Below are 24,405 nucleotides of genomic sequence, written 5' to 3' on the forward strand. Positions count from 1 at the left end.
TCCCGCCTCAGCCTCCCAGAGTGCTAGGATTACAGGCGTGAGCCACCACGCCTGGCCTCAAGACAATAATTCTTGCAGGAAGATGAGAAGTGGACTGGATAAGGTTGTTATTGGGGCAATGGGCCTTAATCACGGTTCCAGGTGGAAGATGATCATCTGACTTCAAGCAGCTTGCAAAGAGGCAAGCCACTTTGCAAGCAACCAGTGTACAAATGTTCCTGTACAATTCTGAAATCTCCAAAACTGAAAACCAGAAGTTTCTTCCTAAGTTTGCAGAAGATGTATTTGGTAGAAAAACCTAACTTAAACTTATGTGATGATGATGCCTTAGACTCTTCCAGCCATTTCATGTGTGTATGTCTTATTCCCCAACTTCTTTAGCAGTTTCTCTAAACCAGCAGCTCTCAAACCGCAGCATGCATCAGTGTCTGTCGGAGGGCTTGTTAAAACACAGCTTCCTCGCCCCACCCTCAAAGTTTCTGATTTAGTGGCTCCGGTGTGGGGCTTGAGAATGTGCATTTCTGACAAATTCCCAGAGATAGTACCTGGGAGCACTTTGAGAAACTATTGCTCTAGGGGGAAAGTGCTATATTTAAAATTTTTGTTGTATTTATCCACCAGCCCAAGGTGCTTACCAAATGCACATGGATGGAATTTCTCCAAATGTTCATCTCTGCCACGCCTTTGAAGCCTTAACTTTTTATTCCCTGAGGTCCTCCTGGCCAGGCCCTACACTTCAGAGAAACTCATTTCCTTGTTTTTATTAGAGTGTAGCTTTTGCTTTCTTCTCAGCACAGCTGATAAGACATTGTGAATAAAATGTCCCTTCTGACCTTTTTTCCAACCTATCTTGGAACAGATCGGCCGGAATGCCTTCACTGTGAATGCAAAGCGACCCTCTCTTTGTGGCCAAAGATTATTTCCTTTTCCCCTGGTGGTTTCTGGATGAAGTGTTTCTTGCCACCCTTTCACAGAATAGGAGGAGACCACAAACCACCAAGATAATCTTTTTGGTCAGAGGTCCACCTACCTAAGCGTGCATTTTTTACAGACGGCACCACTGAGGCCCAGAAAAGTAGAGCCATTTCCTCAGGATTCGTTCAGCTGGTAAACGCGAGCGTTTGAGCTCAGGTCTCACCTGACCCTGTAACGACTTGCCTCACTAAATGAGGTGCCCTGGTCCCCTCCACCGTCTCATGAAAACACAGCCCGTTCGTCATAAACTTCACTTCGCACAAGCCACACCTTTCAGGCTTTCTTGAAACGTCCCCCCCCCCCAGGGTGATGGGACGGTCACGCTGATTCATCTCGACTAGGGACCCCCAAACACGCCCCGCTCTGCCTCCGGCCCAAGCGCAGTCACCCAGGCCCCACGGGGCCCCGCGGCGGCGCCTGGACCCGTCTCGCCCGCTAAGCCCAGCTATTAAGTTGGCTCCTCAAACTGTCCCCGACAGGACCGGCAGGAAACCGCGCCAGGCTCTGGAGACGGGCGCCGCGGGGCGGGGAGGGAGAAGCTCCAGGCGTGTCCCGGGCAGACCCGGTGGCCTCTCATCGATCGGGTCTAAGGTCCGGCCGGGTCGTAATTCCAGCCGCTCTGGCCACCCTCTGCCTCGGTCGTCGCTCGGTGCCCCCGCGGCAGAGACCTGGAGCCGCCGAGCCCGTGGAGGCCTGGGTTTCCTTAAGGGACCCCCCCCCCCGCCCCGACCTCCCTGCCCGCGGCCCCCGCCCAGGCCAGGTGGAAGGAAACAGGTCGGCGGCTGCGGCCCGAGTGGCGCGGGGCCTGGGAGGGGGCCAGGCCGGGAGGACCCCTGCGCTCCCTCCTCCGCGCCGCCCGCCGGGCTGCCCACCCAGCGACCACGGGCGCCCTCTCGGCCGCCTGGTGTCCGGCAGCAGGTGACGAGGCCGCGAGCCCGCGACGCCTCCGCGGGGCGGTCCCTCTCCTGCCCGCCTCCCGCCCGCCCCTCTCCACGCCCCCTCCTCCGCTGCCGGCCTCCGCCGTCTGCTCGGCCGCCCGGCGGCCTCCCTTCGCTCGCTCTCCTCTTCCTCTCGGCGCCGGCGCAGCCCCGGAGCCCGCGCACCGAGGAGCCGGGGGCGCCGCGCACTCGAGGGACACACGCCGCGCCCGGACGGCGCCCGGCACGCTCCCCTCCCCCTCGCCGGTGTCCCCGGGGCGCAGGGCCGCGCGTCCCGCCCCGGACGCGCTGGGGGTCCCCGGGGACTGGCCAGCCCGGCTGGGGCGCAGCGATGGAGGACCCGCAGCGCGCCCGTTCGCACACCGTCACCACCACCACCAGCTCCTTCGCCGAGAACTTCTCCACCAGCAGCAGCAGCTTCGCCTACGACCGGGAGTTCCTCCGCACCCTGCCCGGGCTCCTCATCGTGGCCGAGATCGTGAGTGCCCGACGGGCCGGGCGGGCGTTGGGGGTGGGGAGGGGCGCGCAGAGGGACCCCGCGCGCGTGCACTCGCCGCGCTGCTCGGGATGGCGCCCGCTCAGACGCCCCGCGAGCTTAGGGGAACCCCTTTTGCTCAGCCTCGCTTTCTTCCTAAAGTGCAAAACTCAGGCACCTCCTCTCCAAAGGAGGTCTGAGCAACTCGGGCTCCCGGGGAAGAGAGGATCATAATCCTCAGGATGTCTGTAGGGGAAGAAGTCCAGCTTGCTAAAGGGCCCTCTGGATGGCGTGTCCTGGGAGCAGGATGCTCGGTAGGCATAGAGTTTGTGTTGAGCGGCAGGGACACCTGGTGCTCTCCCATCACCTGATCTCCACGTGGACGGCCTCCTCCCTGAAAGCAAAGCGTTCTTAACATCAGAGACGGAGGGCAGGGCTTCTTTCCCTTCCTAATTATCTCCCCAGTAGGAAGATTCAGGTGAAGCAGGAAAAATTCACAGAATAAAACTTGAGGGCCTTAACCTGTTTGAGGACCAAAGGGATTTCCTGCCTGGTGCTCTGCACACATCCTGGTTTAGGCTCAGAACATTCCTGGCAAAGGGGCGGGGGCACGTGCGTTCTCCTCTGCGTTGGCAAGCACGCAGGCTGAGAACGCCAGTGACCTCCCCAGCAGTCCCAGCCAGTCCTTCGCGGGGCCGAGAAAGGACTGGAGCCCTGTTGACAGTGGTGGGCACTGTTTGTTGAGTCTTCGTCATGTGTAAGGGGCTTGTCAAGCCCTTTAGATGCCTTCCTATCCTCATGTAACCCACATGACAACCCTGCCTTGTGAAAGTGGCTTCAGTTATCATCCCCATTTTTTTTTTTTTTTTTTTTTGAGACAGAGTCTCACTTTGTTGTCCAGGCTAGAGTGAGTGCCGTGGCGTCAGCCTAGCTCACAGCAACCTCAAACTCCTGGGCTTGAGTGATCCTTCTGCCTCAGCCTCCTGAGTAGCTGGGACTACAGGCATGTGCCACCATGCCCGGCTAATTTTTTATATATATATCAGTTGGCCAATTAATTTCTTTCTATTTATAGTAGAGACGGGGTCTCGCTCTTGCTCAGGCTGGTTTTGAACTCCTGACCTTGAGCAATCCGCCCGCCTCGGCCTCCCAAGAGCTAGGATTACAGGCGTGAGCCACAGCGCCCGGCCAATCATCCCCATTTTATAGATGAAGAAACTGAGGCCTAGAGTGGGGAAGTAAATCACATCTGTGGATGGTGGAGCGGGGAGTCAGACCCAGGCCCCTGCCTTTACCTGCTGACAGTCAGACAGCTTCCAGCTGCCTAAGCCACGTCCCTTCCACGGTAGCTCACAGACTTTGGTTTGAACACTTGTGGGATTGAAATCTAACCCTGCAGGAGCTAGAAAATGAGAGGCCATCATGGGGCACCAATGTCTGGAGTCTTGGGCAGCTGCTTTGAGAAACCTTCAGCAACACCTGTACATCAAGTAGCTTGCTTCCTTCCCAGGAGTCTCTGGTCCCTGCCCAGAGCTACTGAGTCAATCCCCTGGTGGCTCTCGTGCACATAAAGTTTGAGAAGTATTGGCTTAGCCCACCCTTCACCCGATTCCCTTAGCTGGTACTGAGGACTTCAGGAGACCCAATAAAAAGCTGAAGGTATTGGAATCACCTTGCAGGGCCTGGCTCTTAGGCGTTCAGCAAATATTTGCTGTGTGGAGAAGGAGTTGGCAGGCTCCTCCCCTACCTCGGCAGTGCAAACAGGAGCTAAAATGACAGAGATGCTGCTTCTACCCTGGGGTGGGTTTGGGCCAGGCATGAAGTAAAATGCCTGTTGTTTTCTGATTTATGCCAGTATGCTCTATGTTGCACACTTTTCCAGAAAATATAAAAATGAAGGGAGAAACATAAACGGCCTACAATGCCATCACTAGAAATAACCACCGTTGGCATGTTGGCATGTATCCTTTTAGATTTCATTAAGTTTTTTGAGAAAGATGGAAAAACATATAAGCAAACTCACCCTTATTACTACTTTAGTTGAGTTTTTATTTTTGATGGTGCTAATTCTGCTATATTTTAAAGATTCTGTCCTGCAGGCAGAAATATAAGTTTTCCCCACCACCTTCATCTCTTAGAGCTCTAAACATGTTTATAATGGTATTATGGGGGTCCCACCTCCCCCCCCCAATTATAGCATTATCCATCACCTTCTCACTCTTTTTTATTTATTTTTTTTAATTTTAGTGTATTATGGGGGTACAAGTGTTAAGGTTACTTATATTGCCCATGCCCCTTCCCCCCTCGAGTAAGAGCTTCAAGCATGTCCATCCCCCAAACGTTGCATATCTTACTCGTTGTGGTTGTATACACCCATCCCCACACACCCAATAAATGTTACTCCTATATGTCCACTTAGGTGTTGATCTGTTAATACCAATTTGCTGGTGAGTTCATGTGGTGCTCGTTTTTCCATTCCTGAGATACTTAGTAGAATGGGTTCCAGCTCTATCCAGGAATATACAAGAGGTGCTATATCACCATTGTTTCTTAAAGCTGAGTAGTAGTCCATGGTGTACATATACCACATTTCGCCTTCTCACTCTTAAAGAGGAGATGTTAGCTCTCTTGGGCAACCTGTTCCCCACCTCCAATTATACATATACCCTTCCTGTCTCTCCATACAGAAGGTTCTGATTTATGATGATTTGACTTAGAATTTTTCAACTTTACAGATGGTAGGAAAGCAATATGCATTCAGTAGAAACTGTACTTTGAATTTTGATTTTTTTTCTCAGGCTAGCAATGTGTGGTGTGATACTCCCATTTGATATTGGGCAGTGGCAGCGACCCGCAGCTCCCAGTCAGCCACACAGCACCAGGGTGACAACTGATGCTCTGCGTGCACTGTGTTGCCAGATGATTCTGCATAGCTGTAGGCTAATATAAGCATTTTGAGCGTGTTTAAGGTAGGCTAGCCTAGGCTATGATGTTTGGTAGGCTGGGTGTATTAAATGCATTTTCGGCCTCTGATATTTTCAACTTATGATGGGTTTATTGAGATGTAACCCCATCAATCAAGTCAAGGAGCATTTGTATAGTCATCAGATGATCTGGGTTAGATCAATAATCAGTGTTGACCTATGACACCGTAAACACTGCTCACAGCTGAGCCGCTGAGTAATCTATGAATGCTTTTCCTTTCCCTCCCAATTTCTTATTTTCCCTGGTATTCATAAATTCTCTTTTTTTAATTTCTTAGTTCTCCAGATACTTAGTCACTAAATAACCCTAGTTGTCTAAATCTGCCGGGAAGCTGGGAGATGTTGGGTATGCGATCAGAGTCATGGTCATGGCCCACATCTCTGGGGGCCTCTGATCTGTTCCCACCAGGCCTGGTGGCTTGGGCACAGCTGACTGGGGCCTCCTGCACCACTGCCCTGAAGATTCTCTCCCCTTCTCTCCTGGGTTGGATCCCCAGCTTCCCACCTCAAGTGGACACCTCAAGTGTCCCACATGGACATTGTTTTTCTTCAGAATTTTAATAGTATTTATTTATTGTCCTCTAGCTATTCTGTTTTTTGTTTTTTTTTAAATTATTACAGTGATTAATCCCTCCCCTTTCTAGAAACTTGTAGAATCTTCTTTCTTCCCAGAGGTCTGAACCATCACAATGATATGCCTTTATATAAGTGGGTTTTCTTCTATTATTACACACCCTGGGGACCTGGTGTGTAGTCTTAAATAAGGAAAACTCCTGTTAAGTTTGAGGATTTTTTTTTAATTTGATTTTTCTCTTCCCATTTTCTTCACTTCTTTCTAAAACTCCTTTTATACTTTTTTCTTTGCATTTGTGTGCGTGTGTGTGATTTTTCTTACTGATGTGCGACCTGCTGTTTGCACTTACTATGTGATGAACATTTTTCACGGTTTCAGATTTCTCACGTTATTAGTGTTTTCTGTCACAAGGAAGTATGATACTTGGTTTCTTCAGTCTTCTATTTGAAGACTAATGTGTTTCTAGGTTGTACCAGTACAACCAATGCTGTAGCAATCTTCCTTCTTTGTCCATCTTTCCACATTTTTCCAGTGCTTTTCTTGAGGAAAAATTCCTTAAAGTAGAAGTATTGGGTTAAAGGGTATATACATTTAAGAGTTTTGTGACATATTGTGAAGTCATCTTCCCCCAAAGTTCTACTGGTTTAAACTTTCATCAGTAGTATGAGCCTATTAATCTAAAAATATATTTTTTTAATTAGAGAATCTTTTAAATTTAAAATGCTAAGGATTGGTCAGGCCCAATGGCTCCTGCCTGTAATCCTAGCATTCTGGGAGGCCAAGGTGGGAGAATTGCTTGAGCTCAGGAATTCTAGGCCAGCCTGAGCAAGAAGAGCGAGACCCTGTCTCTACTATAAGTACAAAGAAATTAGCCAAACAACTAAAAGTAAAAAAATTAGCCAGGCACAGTGGCGCATGCCTATAGTCCCAGCTACCTGGGAGGCTGAGGCAGGAGGATCGTTTGAGGTTGCTGTGAGCTAGGCTGATGCCATGACACTCTAACCCTTGCAAGAGAGTGAGACTCTGTCTCAAAAAAAAAAAAAAAAAAAAAAAGAAAAAGAAAACAAAAGAAAAAACATAAAATAAAATGCTAAGGATCACTTTAAATGATGTACTAATGTTTATTGATTCTAAGATACTTTTTTGTTCATGTTTTAATATCTGAATCAGGATGCAGCTTACGGATAGTGTCTTGGATGTCATGAAATATGGAACCACTGATTCTCTATCTGGGTGTAGAAGGGTGTGTGTGTGTGTGTGTTTCAAATTATTACTGTCCCATTCCTGAGATTAAGATACGCTTGCCCCCAGAAAAATGCTACTTTCTGCCTTGTAAAAGCAAAATACTGAAACAAAAAGAATTTCTAACAACCTGACTTCCTGCCTGAACCTGGGGAAATGAAATAATACAGAGAACAAAATAAAAAAGGTTTCTTCAAATCTCTTGTCAAAATCGCCAGGCCTGGCTTTCCCACGTGTGGGTGGCGGTAGCTACCACACTCAGGCTGTGCCAGTGTAACATTGTGTTGAAACCAAATGGTGATAACTTCCTTCCTTTTAAAGTTTAATAACCAGCTCGAAGCAATCTAGTACTTGACCTGTGAATTGTAGGATGCCGTGATCTCATAACCATTACAGGTACTTGAAGAATAAAAGTGATTCATAGTAAGCTGAGTTAATTGCGCCCTTCCTGTTATTGGTGATTTCAAAATGCATTATAGTATCCATGTAATAATGTTAGGCTACCTTTTATTTACTTACTGTCGTGAGCAAACTTAGTTGGAGAAGGACATATAGGGCGTACTGAGAGCTGGAATCTAAATTATTCTACTATCCTGTTGAGTTCCTTTAAAAAAAAAAAAACTAGCATGCTTTCCATTTGACAAAAGTGATACCTAATCTTTGCAGAAAAAAAATTTTAAAATACAGGTAAGAAAAAAGAAACCAGAAACAAAGGTGTGGTACCATTCCATGTCTGGAAGTAGGTAAGGTTTTTCAGTTGTTTTGGTTATTGTGATGCCTAAGGTTCCTCCTGGTGTTTAGTGCCCTGGGGTCAGAGGTGCTAAAGTCCTGAAATGCATGAGATAGTCCCCAACAATGAATGTATGGCTCCACCAACTGCCAGTTGTGTCACTGTCCAGGAACTCTAAATGAACCATTCTTCTTACCCTTGGAGTAAATTGTTCCAGAATTTCTTAAGTGGTTATGTATTATTTATCTGTAATTTTTTTTTTTTTAAATGTAGTCCTTTGTAAACTACTACTTGTGTTTCCTGCTGTGATCATCTATGCTGGGTCTCTTCCATTTGTCCCTCAGATTCACTTTCCACCCTGCTCCTGCATAGACTATGCCTAGGGCTCCCCTTGTCCTCTGGTGTCCTGCTGGCTTCACCCACTGGTGGCTCTAGCAGGAGGCTGTAGGATCAGCTGAGAGCAGGTTCTGGATATTCACTCCCCAGGATCCCTCCTGGCCAGGTCTCAGCAGGTTTGCCATGTCCCTCCCAAGGAGGGCAGGCTGTCTGGCAGCCGCCTTCAGACTGGCTCTGATAACTTTTCACTGCCCCCTGCCAGGCACTATACTATCACGTGTGATTTTGCTGCACCTTGCTTTATAAATAACACCTTTATTAAACTCTGCTCAGATTACCCAATCTGAATGTGCATGGTTTCCTGCTGAGGCCTGATATATTATTACCTTTTCTCATCAATGATTAATTTCTTATGGCATTCTTAATGACCATATAATATTGCACAAATATCCAGGCTCCTACTGTTTAATGTATATTTCCTTCTTTTAACAGTGCTGTGACAAACATCCTTTAAGCGAAATTTCTCGATATTCTTTAGGGTTTTCTGAGGATGAGCACTTAACGATTGATAAAAGGGTAGATGAATCTTTAAAGCTAAGTTTATTAAAGATTAAAGTATACAGTAAAATTCATCCTTTTAGCGTAGTGTTCTGTGAGCTTTGGCACATACGTTTTCTATTATATTTAGTTTTTAGTTTTTTTTTTTTTTTTTTTTTGGAGAGAAGGTCTCACTCTGTCACCCAAGCTGGGGTGCAGTGGCATAATCATAGCTTACTGCAGCCCCCACCTCTTAGGCTCAAGCGATCATCCTGGCCCAGCCTCTGGGACTGCTGAGACTACAAGTGTGCACCCCCACTCCTAGCTGATTTTTTTTTTTTTTTAAATTTTTGTAGAAACAGGGTATCACTATGTTGCCCAGGCTGGTCTTGAACTCCTGGCCTCAAGAAATCCTCCACCTCAGCTTTCCAAAGTTCTGGGATTATAGGCATGAGCCACTGCACCTGGGATCATATGTGTATTTTAAAAAATAGCTTTATGGAAATAGAATTCACATGTAAAATTGAGCTTTTAAAGTCTACCATGCAAGGATTTTTAGGATATTTACAGAGTTGTATAGCTGTCACCACTATCTAATTTTAAAACATTTTCATCACTTCAAAAAGATCCCTTACCTATTAGTCACTCCCCATTCCTCCCTTCACTCAACTTTTGGTAACCACTAGCCTATTCATACTTTCTGTCTCTATGAATTTGCCTATTCTGGACATTTCACATAAATGGAATCCTATGTGGCCCTTTCAGTCCGGCTTCTTTCATTCAGCATCATGTTTTTAAGGGTCATCCATGCTGCAGTATGTGTTAGTACTTCATTCCTTTTATCGTCAAACAATATTTCATTGTGCCTGCATTGTTTTGTTTATCCACTCATCAGCTGATGGACACTTGGGTGGTTTCCACATTTTGACTATTATGAATACTGCTGCTGTGAACCGCTTTTGTGTTTTCAGTTCTCTTGGGCATTTGGCAAGGAATGGAATTACCAGATCGTGTGGTAACTCTGTGTGTACTATTTTGAGGCACTGCTAGACTGTTTCCAAAGTGGCTGTACCACTTTACAGTCCCACCAGCAACGTGAGGGTTCTGATTTTTCCCCCATCCTCACCAAGACTTAATTATTGTCAGTCTTTGATTCTAGCCATCCTAGCAAGAGTGAAGTGGTGTCACTTTGTGGTTTTGGTTAGCCTTTCCATAACGACTAATGAGGTTGAGCAAATTCATGTGCTTACTGGTCATTTGTATATTTTCTTTAGAAAGATGTCTATCAAAATCTTTTGCCAATTTAAAAATTAGATCAGTTTGTCTTTTATTGTTGTAAGAGTTCTTTATGTAGTCTGGTACAAATCTCTTATCGGATGTATGATTTGCAAATATTTTTCTCCTGTCTTTTCACTTTTCTTGATGGTGTTCTTTGAAGTGCAAAAGTTCTTAATTTTGAAAAAGTCCATTTTAGGTATTTTTTCTTTTATCGTTTATGCTTTTGATGCCATGTCTGAGAACGCTTTGCCACATCCAAAGTCATGAAGCTTTACTCCTATATCTTCTTCGAAGAATTTTAGGTCTTACATTTAGGTCTATGATTCATTTTGAGTTCATTTTTGTATATGATGCGAGGTAGGGGTCAAACATCAATCTTTTACATATGGATATCTAATTGTCCAGAACCATTTGTTAAAAAGACCAGTTTTCTCCCATTGAATTATCTTGGCATCCTTGTTGAAAATCAAATGGCCATAAATATAAGGGTGCATATGTGTATTTTCGGTTCTATTTCGTTGATGTAAATGTCTGTCTGTCTTCCAGTATCACACTGTATTGATTACTGTAGCTTTGTAGTAAGTTTTGAAGTCTGAAATGGTGTTCTCCAGCTTTGTTCTTTTTCAAGATTGTTTTGGCTATACTGGGCTCCTTGCATTTCCATATGAATTTTAGGATTAGCTTGTCATTTACTGTCAGGAAAAAAATGGCAGCTGGGATTTCAATCTGGACTATGTTGAATCTGTAGATCAATTTGGGGAGTATTGCCATTGTAACAAAAATAAGTCTTCCAATTCATGAACAGGATGTCTTCCAATTTATTTAAATCTTCTCTAATTTCTTTCAACATTGTTTTCTTTTCAGCATACATGTACTTCTTTTTAAAAAATTTCTAAGTATTTTATTCTTTTTGGTGCTATTGCAAGTGGAATTATTTTCTTAATTTCATTTTTGCATTGTTCAGTGCTAGGTTATAGGAATCCAATTGAGTTCCATATCCTTGATCATGTATTCTGCAACTTTGCTGACCTCATTTATTAGTTCTACTAATTTTTGTGGTGTTACATACCATTTTTACAGCTTCTGCTATTACTGCCAAGTTACACAGAAAAGTTTGTATCAATTTGCATTCCCTCTAATGCTGTTTCAGTGTGTAACAGGATTTGTTTCTGCAAATACACTTAATTTTGATATTTACTGGTTTGTTTGGGATAAAAGAGATATTCAAAATAATAAAAAACAGTTTGGCATGGGCGCCCACCAGTCAGAACACCAGCTATAAACAGTGCCCTGGACATGTGAAAAATAGCAAATTGTTTTTATTTGCATTTCTCTATATTAAAGTTGAACATTTTAAATATACTTATTAGACATTTCTTTCTTATTTTGGTAACTACCTATTTTTTCCTTCTACTTATTTAAAAAACTGGACTACTTTTTCTTTAAAGAATTTTTTTTTGAGACAGAGTCTCACTCTGTTGCCCAGGCTAGAGTGTTGTGGCATCAGCCTAGCTCACAGCAACCTCTAACTCCTGGGCTCAAGCAATCCTCCTGCCTCAGTCTCCTGAGTAGCTGGGATTACAAGCATGCGCCACTCATGCCTGGCTAATTTATATATACATATATATATATTTTTTTCTTTTTAGTTGTCCAGCTAATTTCTTAATTTTTTTTTAGTAGAGACGGGGTGTCGCTCTTGCTTAGGCTCGTGTCGAATTCCTGAGCTCAAGTGATCCTCCCGCCTGGGCCTCCCAGAGTGCTAGCATTACAGGCGTGAGCTACCATGCCCGGCTGATAGTGTGGTTTTAACTGTAGGATATGATTTTTTTTTTTTTGAGACTGAGTCTCGCTTTGTTGCTCAGGCTAGAGTGAGTGCCATGGTGTCAGCCTAGCTCACAGCAACCTCAAACTCCTGGGCTCAAGCGATCCTCCTGCCTCAGCCTCCCAAGGAGCTGGGACTACAGGCATGCACCACCATGCCCGGCTAATATTTTCTATGTATATTAGTTGGCCAATTAATTTCTTTCTATTTCTAGTAGAGACGGGGTTTCGCTCTTGCTCAGGCTGGTTTCGAACTCCTGACCTCGAGCAATCCGCCCGCCTCGGCCTCCCAGAGTGCTAGGATTACAGGCGTGAGCCACCGCGCCCGGCCTGGATGTGATTTTTGAGTTAAGGAAGTTTAACTGTGTATCTGTTTTAATCAGGAATGATTTGAGGAGTGTGAATGGGAATGGAGATAGGAGATAGGATTTTTTTAAGGGGCTTTTTATTGAGGTGATCATATGGGTTTTTGTTTTACCTCAAATTGCTAATGGAATAATTGTATTAGGAAACCTAATATTGTATTATTCATGCTCTCTTGGGAGAATCTCTACTTAGTTATAATGTATTCTTTTTTTTTTTTTTTTTTTTTTTTTTTGCAGCAGGCACAGCCCGAATATAATATATTCTTTTAATAAACTATTGCATTTTAAAGCTGTTTTCCTCTTGGGTCTGATTTGTTAATATTATATTTGGGGATTTTGTTCTATGCTCCTATGTAAGCCAGACTTTTTGTTTCCTTTGTTCTGTTTTGCCTGATTTTAATATCGCCATACCAGCTTTTCTGTAGCATGTATCTATGTTTTTTTTTAAACTCGATGTGGTACTTTCTTTTCCCCAAGCTGATCAGATTTTTAAAAATATTTATTTATTTATTTCTAGAGACAGGGTCTTGCTGGAGTGCAGTGGCTATTCATTGATGTGATCATAGTTCACTGCAGGCTTGAGCTCCTGGGCTTAAGCAATCTTCCAGCCTCAGCCTCCCAAGTAGCTGGGACTAAAGGTACATGCCAACATACCCCGCTTGTCTCTTTATTTTTAAATTTAGAGTCACGTAACATAGAATTAACCAATTTAAAGTGAACAATTGAGTGGCATACACTACATTTACAATGTTGTACAATCACCACTTCTGTCTACTTCTAAAACATTTCATCTTCCCTCAAAGGAGACATTCCTTTTATTTTTTTACCTTTCCTTGTCATCTTCTTATAAGTTATCGTCTATATACATCATATGGCTAGACTCTCCCTCCCCTCCCCTCCCCTCCCCTCCCCTCCCCTCCCCTCCCCTCCCCTCCCCTCCCCTCCCCTCCCCTCCCCTCCCCTCCTCTCCTCTCCTCTCCTCTCCTCTCCTCTCCTCTCCTCTCCTCTCCTCTCTTTCTCCTTCCCTCACTCCCTCCCTCCTTCTTTTTTTTTCTTTCTTTTCTTCCTTTCTGTTCTTTTCTTTCCTTTTTTGACAAGCTCTCACTTTGTTGCCCAGGCTGCAGTGCTATTTTTAAAAATATTTTTGTAGAGAAAAAGAGGTCATGCTGTGTTGCCTAGGCTGGTCTCAACCTCCTGACCTCAAGTGATCCTCCCACCTTAGCCTGCTAAAGTGCTGGCATTACAGGCATGAGCCATTGCACTTGGCCAGATTTTATTTCTATATCCAGTCTGAAAACTTGTCTTTCAATATGGGAGTTTAACACATTTATATTTATTGTGATAACTTATTTAGAATTCTTAGTTTTCTTTTTTCCTCTAGTGATTGAAAATTATAAATTCTATTTTATTTGCAGTTACTTTTAAATTTTTACCCAAAATATTTAAACATATTTTTCCTAAATACCCAAAGGATTGAGATATGTAATAACATAATTCTATTCAAATGACAACACTCTCCTCCTTACCTATTCCTAGCACTATGTACCTTGTTTTAGCCAATTTTTTCTGGATTAAAAAAATAACAGCATTATTGATATAATTCATGATCTATTTAAAGTTTACAATTCAGTAGCTTTTAAAATATTAACAGAATTGTACATTCATCACTACAATCAACTTTAAAACATTTTTTCATCACTCTCAAAAAGAAATCATATACCCATTCTTCATTTCACCTGAATTCCTCTCCTTGTCAGCCCAAGGCAATTACTAATCTATCTCTATAAATTTGCCTGTTCTGGATATTTCATATAAATCGAATCCTATGATATATGGTCTTCTGTGGCTTCTTTTTGTGGCTTCTTTCATTTAGCATAGTATTTTCAAGATTTCTCCATGCTGTAGCATGTATCAATACTTCATTTCTTTCTTTTTTTTAAGCCAAATAATATTCTGTCATGTGGCTATATGTTTTTTTATCCATTCACCAGTGGATGGATATTTGGGTTGTTTCTACCTTTTAGCTATTATTAATCATACTGTTAAGAACATTTATGTGTACTAGGTTTTATGTGGACATATATTTTTTTATTTCTTTTGGATATAGTCCATGGTCTTGAAGTGAAATTGCTGTCATCGTATGGTAACTTTCCATTTGACTGTTTGATGAACTGCAAGACTGTTTCCCAAAGTGGATGTGCCATTTTGCAATCCCTGGATACTTTTTGAAAAATGATTTCTTAGGAATCATATATCTTGGCATTTGTCTTAAGTTTCCCAGCTATACCACTGAACAACTCTTTAGACTACTTAACTAAAGCTTAAATTTTTTCGCACTATTTTTTTCACATCATTTTTTTGTGTCATTTACTTTTTTGATTTATTTTTCATTTTCCTGGAGGTACCTCCTTGAGTAATTCTTTTAGAAAGGGTTTGAAAGCGGTAAACTTTTTTGAATCCTTGCACATCCAGTAACATGTTTCTTTATGTTACTTTTTATACTTGAATAATAATTGGATTGGTATAAAACTGTAGGTCTTAGTGTTTATTTTCATTAATTCTTTGAAGATATTGCTCCATTGTCTTGTAGCATTCAATGTTGTTAGTAAGAGACCTGATGGGCTGGTAGTCCCTGGACAGGCCAGTGAGGCTCCGCAGCTCCCAGGCCTTATTTGTGAATGCACATTCCCGCAGCCTTAGTTGCAGCACAACCTGGCGTCTGTGATGCCTTGTACTATTATATTACCCAGGAGAATGTAGAAAGATGGCGCTGGTGGTGTAGCAAGAAATTGTAAGGTGGAACGGTGTTATATAGAGGTGAAATGACTTGCGAAAGGCGGTTGTGCAATGGTAGAAGGTAATTATACTGAAGTTGCTTCAGGTTGATGTGGTTGGGAGTAAAAGAAGATTGTTAAGGCCTCACCTGGGGTTTCCTGAGTCCTCCTGGGCGCTCTCCCTGGGCAAGCAGAATGTCCTCACCCATCTGGGTGGGAGGAATCAGGGAGGTGGCAAGCCCCTCTCAGGACAGCTGTAGCCTGGTGTTACCTACTGAGCATATGTCCTTTGCATCTATTGTAGTATGTAACTATAACTTCTATAATATTTAAGTGAGAGGGCTTGTTTTCACTGGGCTTCAAATCCACTCCCCTGTGGAAATCAGATTCTCTTTTCCTTTTAAGTAACTAAATCATCTTTTTTTTTTTTTTCTCCCTAGAAGCTTTCGGAATTTTCTTCCTATCTCTGTGGAGATATAAAGATATCTCTGTATCTTCCTAGATACCACAACCTGCCTAGAAGGGCTTTCTTTGTGTTCCTCCCCACTTTTGGAGCTCTTTATAATTAATGTTGAAATCTAGCTTGAGCACAGGGGAATTTTTCATATTTCCTACATCAATCAGTTCCTTATATTTTCTCCTTTAAAAAGGAATCTTTATTCAATCCAAGAGTTCCAGGAGAGATTAAATTATCTTCAGTATCTCCTGATTTTTCTTTCATACTTCTCTTTGTTCTTGGCACAAAGTGTAATTTCCTAGGTAAATTACACTTTCAGCTCAAATTCAGATTTTCAGTTGCATATGCTCTGTTTCCAACCCATTTACTGAGTTTTAATTTTGGCTTTGATAGTTTTAATTCCCCAAAAACTTATCATTCTCAGATTTTTACTTCGTAATCTGATCTCTTTTTTTACGAAATCCCTTTGAGGGTCTTGCGTCTATTTTCTTTGTTTATTGAGAGACCACTACCTCTGCGTGTTGCTTCTGCGTCTCACGCACTGTTTTCCTCGGTCATTTGGTGATTCATGGTTGTGCCTTTGTGGTTGTAGATGAGATGGCTGGAGCCTGTTTGCTCAGCTGAAATGAGAATCCCTGTGCCTGGCAGTGACTACAGGTGCTTCTCACATGACCTGCATCTGGTGGTTTTCAGAGGAAGGGACATATTAATGGGGGATGGGGGGGAAATTGGGGGAGTGGAGCTGCATGCATGGGCTTTGCTGGGACAAGTGTAAATAGCTTTGTCCTGGGGGCTGTTTCCAGAAGTAACTGCTGGAGGGGATGGGGCAGGGGAAAATTATTAACTGAGCAGGTTTCCAAACCTTTAAATTGACTCCTTAGCTGATTACACTTGCTCATTCCTTCTCCAGCCTCTCTTGTTGCCTCTAATCTTTGACTTAACTGAGGGTCTGCTTGGAAACTTGCCTTTTTGATATGTCCTCTATTTTCCTCTTCAGAACTGCAGACTGGAAAGCCCTTTGCTTCTCATTAGTTTGTTCCCAGGTGCCTCTCGGGAATCCCTGGCTTGCCCCATGCTGCTGTTGCAACTCTTTCTAGCTTTTCAGCATTGCTATGTATTTAAAAAAATTTTTTTTTGGGGGGGTGGGGTCATTTCAGTGGGATTTAGGGAAGATAAAGAGGTCAACATACAGGTCTTGACAGCTACAAAGATGTTCAGTTGTTACAGATATTTTTTTTTTTTTTAAGAGACAGAGCCTCACTTTGTTGCCCAGGCTAGAGTGAGTGCTGTGGTGTCAGCCTAGCTCACAGCAACCTCAAACTCCTGGGCTCAAGCAATCCTCCTGCCTCAGCCTCCCGAGTAGCTGGGACTACAGGCATGTACCACTATGCCCGGCTAATTTTTTCTATATATATTAGTTGGCCAATTAATTTATTTCTATTTCTAGTAGAGATGGAGTCTCGCTGTTGCTCAGGCTGGTTTTGAACTCCTGACCTCAGGCAATCCACCCTCCTTGGCCTCCCAGAGTGCTAGGATTACAGGCATGATCCACTGGTACCCGGCCCAGATATTTTTAATGTATATAAAGAATATTGACCTTTCTGTGTTGCAAATATTTTTCCAATGTATCATCCCTTTGTTTTATGTATAGTGATTTTATTTATAAAAAATCTAAAGTTTATCTTCAAATATGTCAGTCTTTATGTTTTCCTCACATGGGGTGTCATGCTTAGAAAGTACTATCTCAGTAACAAAGCTAAATATAATTATATATTAATATTTACCTATTTTTATGGTACTTTAAAATATTTAACTTTAATGTTGACATTTATTTTAAGGTACAAATTTGGGTTCTAACCTTGTTTTCCATGTTGTCCCAACATTTTATATTGATAAATCCATTCTGCATTCACTTACCTGGATTGCGTCCTTTTTTTCATTTACTTAATTCTTGTATCTACTTGGGTTCAACGCTACACTTTCTAGTCTAGTCCATGTTCCCATGTTTTAATATCTGTATTTCTATAATACATTTAACACGTGATAGGGTAATCCACCCCAGTTGTGAGTTTTAAAAAGTTTTTCCCCAGTTTTCACATGTTTATTCTTCAAGTTGACCTTTAGAATTTTTTTTTAAGTCATTCACTGCTGTGCCCCTTTCCTTTGTCAAATTATATTGGATTTTTATATAACACACAGATTGATTTTGGGAAAAGGGATTCACACTCCTCTAGTTCCTAAGAGGGAAACTCAGCTGTTCCTCTGTCTCAGGTTATATTTTAGGATTAGGTCTCTCCTGGTCTAAAACTGTGAGTTTTACAGTATAAATCAATAATGCATAGCTTGTTTATTCTATCATCAAAAACATGTTGAATATTTGCTGTGTGCCAGAATCTGTCTAGCTCTTAGAATACAGTGGTAAGTAGCATCTTTCTATTTTTATTTAAACCAAAGATCAATGATAGGATGTAAGCCATGGAAAGTATGCTTAGGAAGATATTCGATCATAGTAGGAAAAAAACCTCAGGTTTTCAAATTTGAGCTGAAATTCAAGAAGCGTTTGTTTATTCCTTTTAGGGCTTTGGTCCTTTATTTACCTCACAGAGAAAGTTCAAACTAAAATTTAACAGATGCAGAATACAGTTTGTTTCTTTTTTTTTTGGCTAAGATTTATGACTAGTGCTATTTCCAGGAAGGTTGCAGTACTTTCCTTTAGATAAACATTCTACCACTTAAAGAATTTTCACATTTATTATCTCACTTGATAATAAACCAGCCCCAGGTGGAGGGGAATCCCTCCTTTCTTTCATTTCCATTTCTGGTTGAGCCATGACTTGAGGAAACAGTTCCTAAATCACACATGAATGAGTCAGCCACACCCTTGTGGAGTGCAAGATTAAACAAATCCCATCTAATTCTTTTCCTGCCTCCATACCCAACCATGAGATCCACGGTACCAGCCCACTAGCATCTCCCTTCCATGGGAAAGTAGGATATCCATTGTCTTGGTTGGGGTTCAGTTAGTGACAGTCCAGTCTGCCCAGTTGAAGTGGCAAGGGATTTATTAGCCATCATTAGATGGCTCCTAAATTTGGTGTAGGGTTGGAAGAGCAGGCTCTCAGCGCCTGGAAGCGCCTCACAGAACCATACCACGGAACTGGCCTGTCACAAGCATGAGGGTGAGGAAGTGGGATCTACTCTCACATCTGCTGCGTCCTGGACTTCCGTTGTCTCCATTGTGACCCATGGGACCAAATGACTGCCCCCTGACCTGCCTCTCAACACTATGAAGCTAGGAATGGGACACTGGGGTTTCAGTTACAGCTGCCTCGGAAAAGCCAGTGCCTCCATGGCTGGGTCTGCTGGTGGTGTCGCAGAAGCAGCCAAAGCACGTGCTGTGGGCCATGATGCCATCTTTTGCCTTCTAAAGGGTAGGATGGGCGTGTCTGCCAAAGCCACATCCTCATGTGTGGAACCTGAGCTGTCACCTGGCTTTCCTGTCTCTAGTAAGCATTAGTGCCCACTGCCAAGGGGACCAGAGTAGAGCTGAGTGGACCCGCATGGAATAGTTACTACATCCACTTTCACTGAATTCTGGCCGGGTCACTGCTGGAGGTGAAAGGCCACATGAGATTTGTTGCGCTTCTGCAGCATTCTAAGCACTTGCCTTTTTTTCAGTTAAGACACACATTTGCTATCTAGCTGTGTGACTCCGCGCAACTAACCTAATATTTACCGAACTTCCATCTATAATAACGAGAAAGGTAAAGATGATGTCACGTGTTAGCAGAAGATAAAGTGAGCTAAAACACACGAAAGTCCCATCCCAGAGGTAAATATTAGTTTGTTTCTTTGGCAAATGTAGGTTTATTTCTTCCCTTCTTCCCTCGGTGGGTCTACACTTTGTAGATTAATTCTGCTTGGACCGGGCTGTATTTGGATTGAGTGGCCATATCTCAGCCTCTAGTGAGTTTCCACACACCCAGCAATAATTGTAAGCATAGAATTTATCGTCTTTGGTATGTACTGGGGTTAGGATGAGAATCATACCTTTCAAGAAAGCTTAAAAGCTACATGAAGAACCACAGAGATCTGCTTATTTTAACTTTTAACATGAGGAGTTCATGTTAGACTTTGTGAAAGATTAATGGAATGATCTAGCCATGTCATGAGTGATGCCAGCTTTGAGGGTACAGCGGGAAGATTCCATTAATTTATGTTCCTGTAGACTTTATTCAAAGCAGGTTAGTTCTCCAGAGGCTTGAGTTTAATGACCTGTGTTGGTAAACATGGAAAGCTCTGACCTCATTCCTTATCTTGCCTTACCCTCTCCTTCATCTATCCAAAGGCTAATTATAACACTTTCTGAGCGAGAAAGCATTCAGAGGAGAAAGACATCTTTATTGTTTATTTGTAACCTGCCTTGTTTCCAGAAAGGGCTTGAGATAGGACAGAAATCTTGAAAATGAGCTTTTATGGGATGCAATAAGAAATCTACATCTACCAAGGTTAAAAAGCATCCAAGATCATTTTAGAAAAAGAAGCACTTGATCTGAAGCACCAGACCTTGAGCAGGCTTGCAGGGGCATCCTCCCACAAGCCCCTGTAGAGACAGGAAGCAGTTGTGTTGCCTGACACTGTGCTCAGCAGTCAGGAGGGAAAAATATTGAGGACTTGTCAGCTCATCTCCCTTCAACTCTAGGTTGACTTTAGGGAGTGTAAAACAGACTCTGTGTGCTTTGAGGCTCTGACCTTCTTCTGGTTTCACAGGCCCAGAATTTCCTTAGAGATAGAGATGTTTGAGGAGATCTATACTAGCCGTATTTAACATTCTACTAGCTTATACTTTGGAAATTACGTCTAAGATTCCTTTAACTGTGACATGAATCTTGAGCAGTTTTCCTTCTCATTCACATTTCGAATCATGAGCTATTGTTCAGACTGTCCTGGAAAGCTAATGTTAGATTTCTTTTTACATCCCTTTCTGTGATTAGGTTGATTTTTATGAAAGGTGGAACACCAAGGCTCAGTTAACTAGGTCACTGGTTAATACCAGGGTGGCTTTGAGAGCTCAGATGGGAGTTGACACTTACATTTCCAGTCTGCTAAGATACTAGAAAAGGTCAGACCACGAGGGTTCAGCGCTGACCTGTATAATTGAGAAATGGGGAGGTGTCTTCTGCATGCCCCTGGAACTATTAATAAGATTCCTTCCTTTTTTTTCACTAAAACTTTTTTGTGAAATATCATACAGTACTAAAACACATGTCAATTTAAATCATAATAAAACAAGTAACTGTATGCCAACCACTGAACTTAAGAAGCAGAACCTTACCATATTTTAGAGGCCCTTTTGTAGGCTCTGCCCTCTTCTGCAGAGGTAACCACTGTCCTGTTTTTTGTTTGTTTGTTTTTTCTTTCTTTAAGGATATATATATTCTGTGTTCCATAAGGTTCAAAATGACAAAAGATTTGAATAGACAAATTTCTTTTCCAAAGAAGATACATGAATGACCAATATGCTCGAATTGCATATTGAAAGGATGCTCGATATTGTTAGTCTTTGGGGAAATACAAACCTAAGTATTGTTTAGATTTTGGCTTGTTTTGCACTTTACAGACTATTGAATCGTATAGTGTTTTCTTCTGTGATTTACTTCTTCGATTCATCATTGAGTGTTTTTCTTTTCTTTTCTTTTTTTGAGACAGAGTCTCACTTTGTTGCCCTGGCTAGAGTGCCATGGTGTCTGCCTAGCTCACAGCAACCTCAAACTCCTGGGCTCAAGGGATCCTCCTGCCTCAGCCTCCCAAGTAGCTGGGACTATAGGCATGCACCACCATGCCTGGCTAACTTTTTCTATATATTTTTAGTTGGCCAATTAATTTCTTTCTATTTTTAGTAGAGATGGGGTCTCGCTCTTGCTCAGGCTGGTTTTGAACTCCTGACCTTGAGCGATCCTCCTGCCTCAGCCTCTCAGAGTGCTAGGATTACAGGTGTGAGCCATTGAGTGTTTTTCATGTTGGTATATGTAGCTGTTGTTCCTTAACTTTTAAAGTTGTATTTCATTTTATGAATGTACTATAATTTACCCCTTCTATGTTGATGGTCTCCTAACTTGCCATCCGTTGGACTGATTAATTTTTCCTTTAGTATTTCTTATTGCCTTTCTTTCTTCTGTTTGTTTGGAAGTTATGCTCTGTTCTTTTAGTAGATTCTCTAGCTTTTTTTAACATGCATACTTAGTCCGTTGTACAGGCTAAAATTAATATCTTTCCCTGCTCCTAAATAAATACAATGACCTCAGAACTCTAACTCAGAAAATTTATGATATTTTCTAGTTGTTTAGTTCTAGCTACTTTTCCACCTACAAGGGAGGAATTATTCCACAGTTTGGCTTTACCCACAGCCCACAGAGTTGTCTGATATCTTTGCTCATTGTTCCTTCTTACATCTCAAACCTCCCATCTGTTTTTGTTTTTCTGAAAATCTTTTTCTTCCTCATTCTTGAAAGATAAATTATACAGGTTATAGAATTCTAAGTTAACAGTTATTTTTGTCTCAGTGCATCGAAGGTGTCATTCTTCTGTCTTTTTGGTTTCCATGGTTGCTATTGAAGTTGGCAGTCAAATTGAAAGTTGCCATTCCTTTTTAATTTAGCTACTTTTGTTTTTAAAATTTTCTTTGTGTACAGCAACCTCATTATGATATGCCTAGCTGAGGATTTTTTATTTATCCTGGGATTTGGTTGGGATTCTTAGATCTAAAGCAGTCACTCTCCATTCCTCCCTCTCCTACAGCCCCTGGTAAGCACCAATCTACTTTCTGTTTCTATGGAGTTGCCTATTCTGGACATTTCATATAAATGGAATCCTACAATATTTGGCCTTTTATGTCTGACTTCTTTCACTTAGCATAATGTTTTAAGGGTTATCTTGAAACCTTGAAACTTTGGGAGGCTGAGGCAGGAGGATCGCTTCTTACTGATCTTTCAACAATATTGGAAAATTCTCAGCCATTATCTCTTGAAATATTGGGAATATTGTCATTTCCATTTTATTTAATCTACTTCAGAAATTCTAATTAAATATATGTTAGATCCTTAGACTCTATCTTCTATGTCTTTTTTTTTTTTTGACACAGAGTCTCACTCTGTTGCCCAGGCTAGAGTGCCCTGGCATCAGCTTAGCTCACAGCAACCTTAAACTCCTGGGCTCAAGCGATTCTCCTGCCTCAGCCTCCCAAGTAGGTGGGGCTACAGGCATGCACCACCATGCCCACCTAATTTTTTCTACATATTTTTAGTTGGCCAATTAATTTATTTCTATTTCTAGTAGAGACGGGGTCTCGCTCTTGCTCAGGCTGGTTTTGAACTCCTGACCTCGAGCGATCCGCCCCCATAGGCCTCCCAGAGTGCTAGGATTACAGGCATGAGCCACCGCGCCCAGCCTTCTATATCTTTTTAAATTGATAATTTCCAAGTCTGGGTACCTAAGCTGCATTTTAGTTATTATTACTTCTGTATGTTTAATTTTAATAATTATTTATTTAACTGTTTACTCCATTCATTGAAGTTTTAATTTCAGTACTCTTGTAGTTCCAGAAATTCTTTAACTTTTTCAGATCTACTATGTTCTTTATAGCTTTTGTAGACACAGACCCAACCCAACTGAGAGATTGAGTGTGGCTGTAAATTTCACCTTCTACTCATTGCCAAGATTGAGATACCTAAGTTATCTTGCTGCTCCCTCTGGACAGTGAGTTAACTTTTGTCCACCTTCACACTGAAGGATGGTCTTTCAAAATCCTAGCTTTTTTTTTTTTTTTTTCCTGAGGAAAGTCAGCAGGTATAAAATCCTAGCTTTATATGGGTGGTTTCCCTAGATTTTTCACCCTGGATGGGTCCTGGGCTTTAGTTGCCTCCCACAATCCAGCACCTAGATGGAAGCTTGACAAAGGATTTGGATAGACAGATTTCTTCTCCAGAGAAGATAACACAGATGGCCAAGTAAGCACAAGAAAAGATGCTCGGTATCATTAGTCTTTAGGGAAATACAAACCAAAACCACAATGAGATACTATTTCACACATACTAAGATGGCTACAATTAAAAAGAGAGACGATGACAAATACTGGCAAGGATGTAGAGAAACTGGAACTCTCATATGTCTATTGCTGTTCGGATTGTAAAATGGTACAGCTACTTTGGAATACAATTGAGCAGCTCCTGCAAGTGATCCTCCTACCTCGGCCTCCCAAAGTGCTGGGATTATAGGCGTGAGCCACCTTGCCCGGCCTACATGAATGTTCATAGCAGCATTATTCATAATAGCCAAGCGGTGGAAACAACTCTGATGCCCATTAACTGATGAATGGATAAACAAAGTATCTGTACAATGGAATATTCTTTGGCAAGAAAAAAATTAAAGTACCAAAACATGCTAAACCATGGATAACCCTTGAAAACATTATGCTAAGTGAAAGAAGTCAGACATACAAGGCCAAATATTGTAGGATTCTATTTATATGAAATATCCAGAATAGGCAGCTCCATAGAAACAGAAAGTAGATTGGTGCTTGCCAGGGGCTAGAGAAGAGGGAGGAGTGGAGAGTGACTGCTAATGGGTGTGATTTTTTTTGGGAGGGACGATGAAAATGTTCTGAAGTTAGATAGTTGTGATGGCTACACAGCTCTGTGAATATACTAATAATTACTGAATTGTACACTTTTTAAAGGTGAATTTTATGATGTATGAGTTATATCTTGTCCTGGCATAGTGGTTTACGCCTATAATCCTAGCACTTTGGGAGGCTGAGGCAGGAGGATTGCTTGAGGCCAGTAGTTCAAGACCAGCCTGAGCAACATAACAAGACTTCATCTCTATCAGAAATGGAAAAATTAGCTGAGCATGGCAGAGTGT

The 24,405-nt window shown here is 42.2% G+C and overlaps 1 protein-coding gene across 1 annotated transcript in view; it reads left to right on the forward strand.

Moving 5' to 3' along the window:
- The first annotated feature begins 1,983 nt into the window (after positions 1–1,983).
- CMTM8 (CKLF like MARVEL transmembrane domain containing 8) overlaps positions 1,984–24,405 on the forward strand; it is a 109,457-nt gene continuing 87,035 nt past the window's right edge. The window contains exon 1 of the mRNA XM_012769174.2: positions 1,984–2,391. Coding sequence (XP_012624628.1) covers positions 2,245–2,391 — 147 coding nt within the window. The 5' untranslated portion in view covers positions 1,984–2,244. The remainder of the gene's footprint in view (positions 2,392–24,405) is intronic.

The sequence above is a fragment of the Microcebus murinus genome, chromosome 1, assembly GCF_040939455.1.
Source record: "Microcebus murinus isolate Inina chromosome 1, M.murinus_Inina_mat1.0, whole genome shotgun sequence".
Taxonomy (NCBI): Eukaryota; Metazoa; Chordata; class Mammalia; order Primates; family Cheirogaleidae; genus Microcebus; species Microcebus murinus.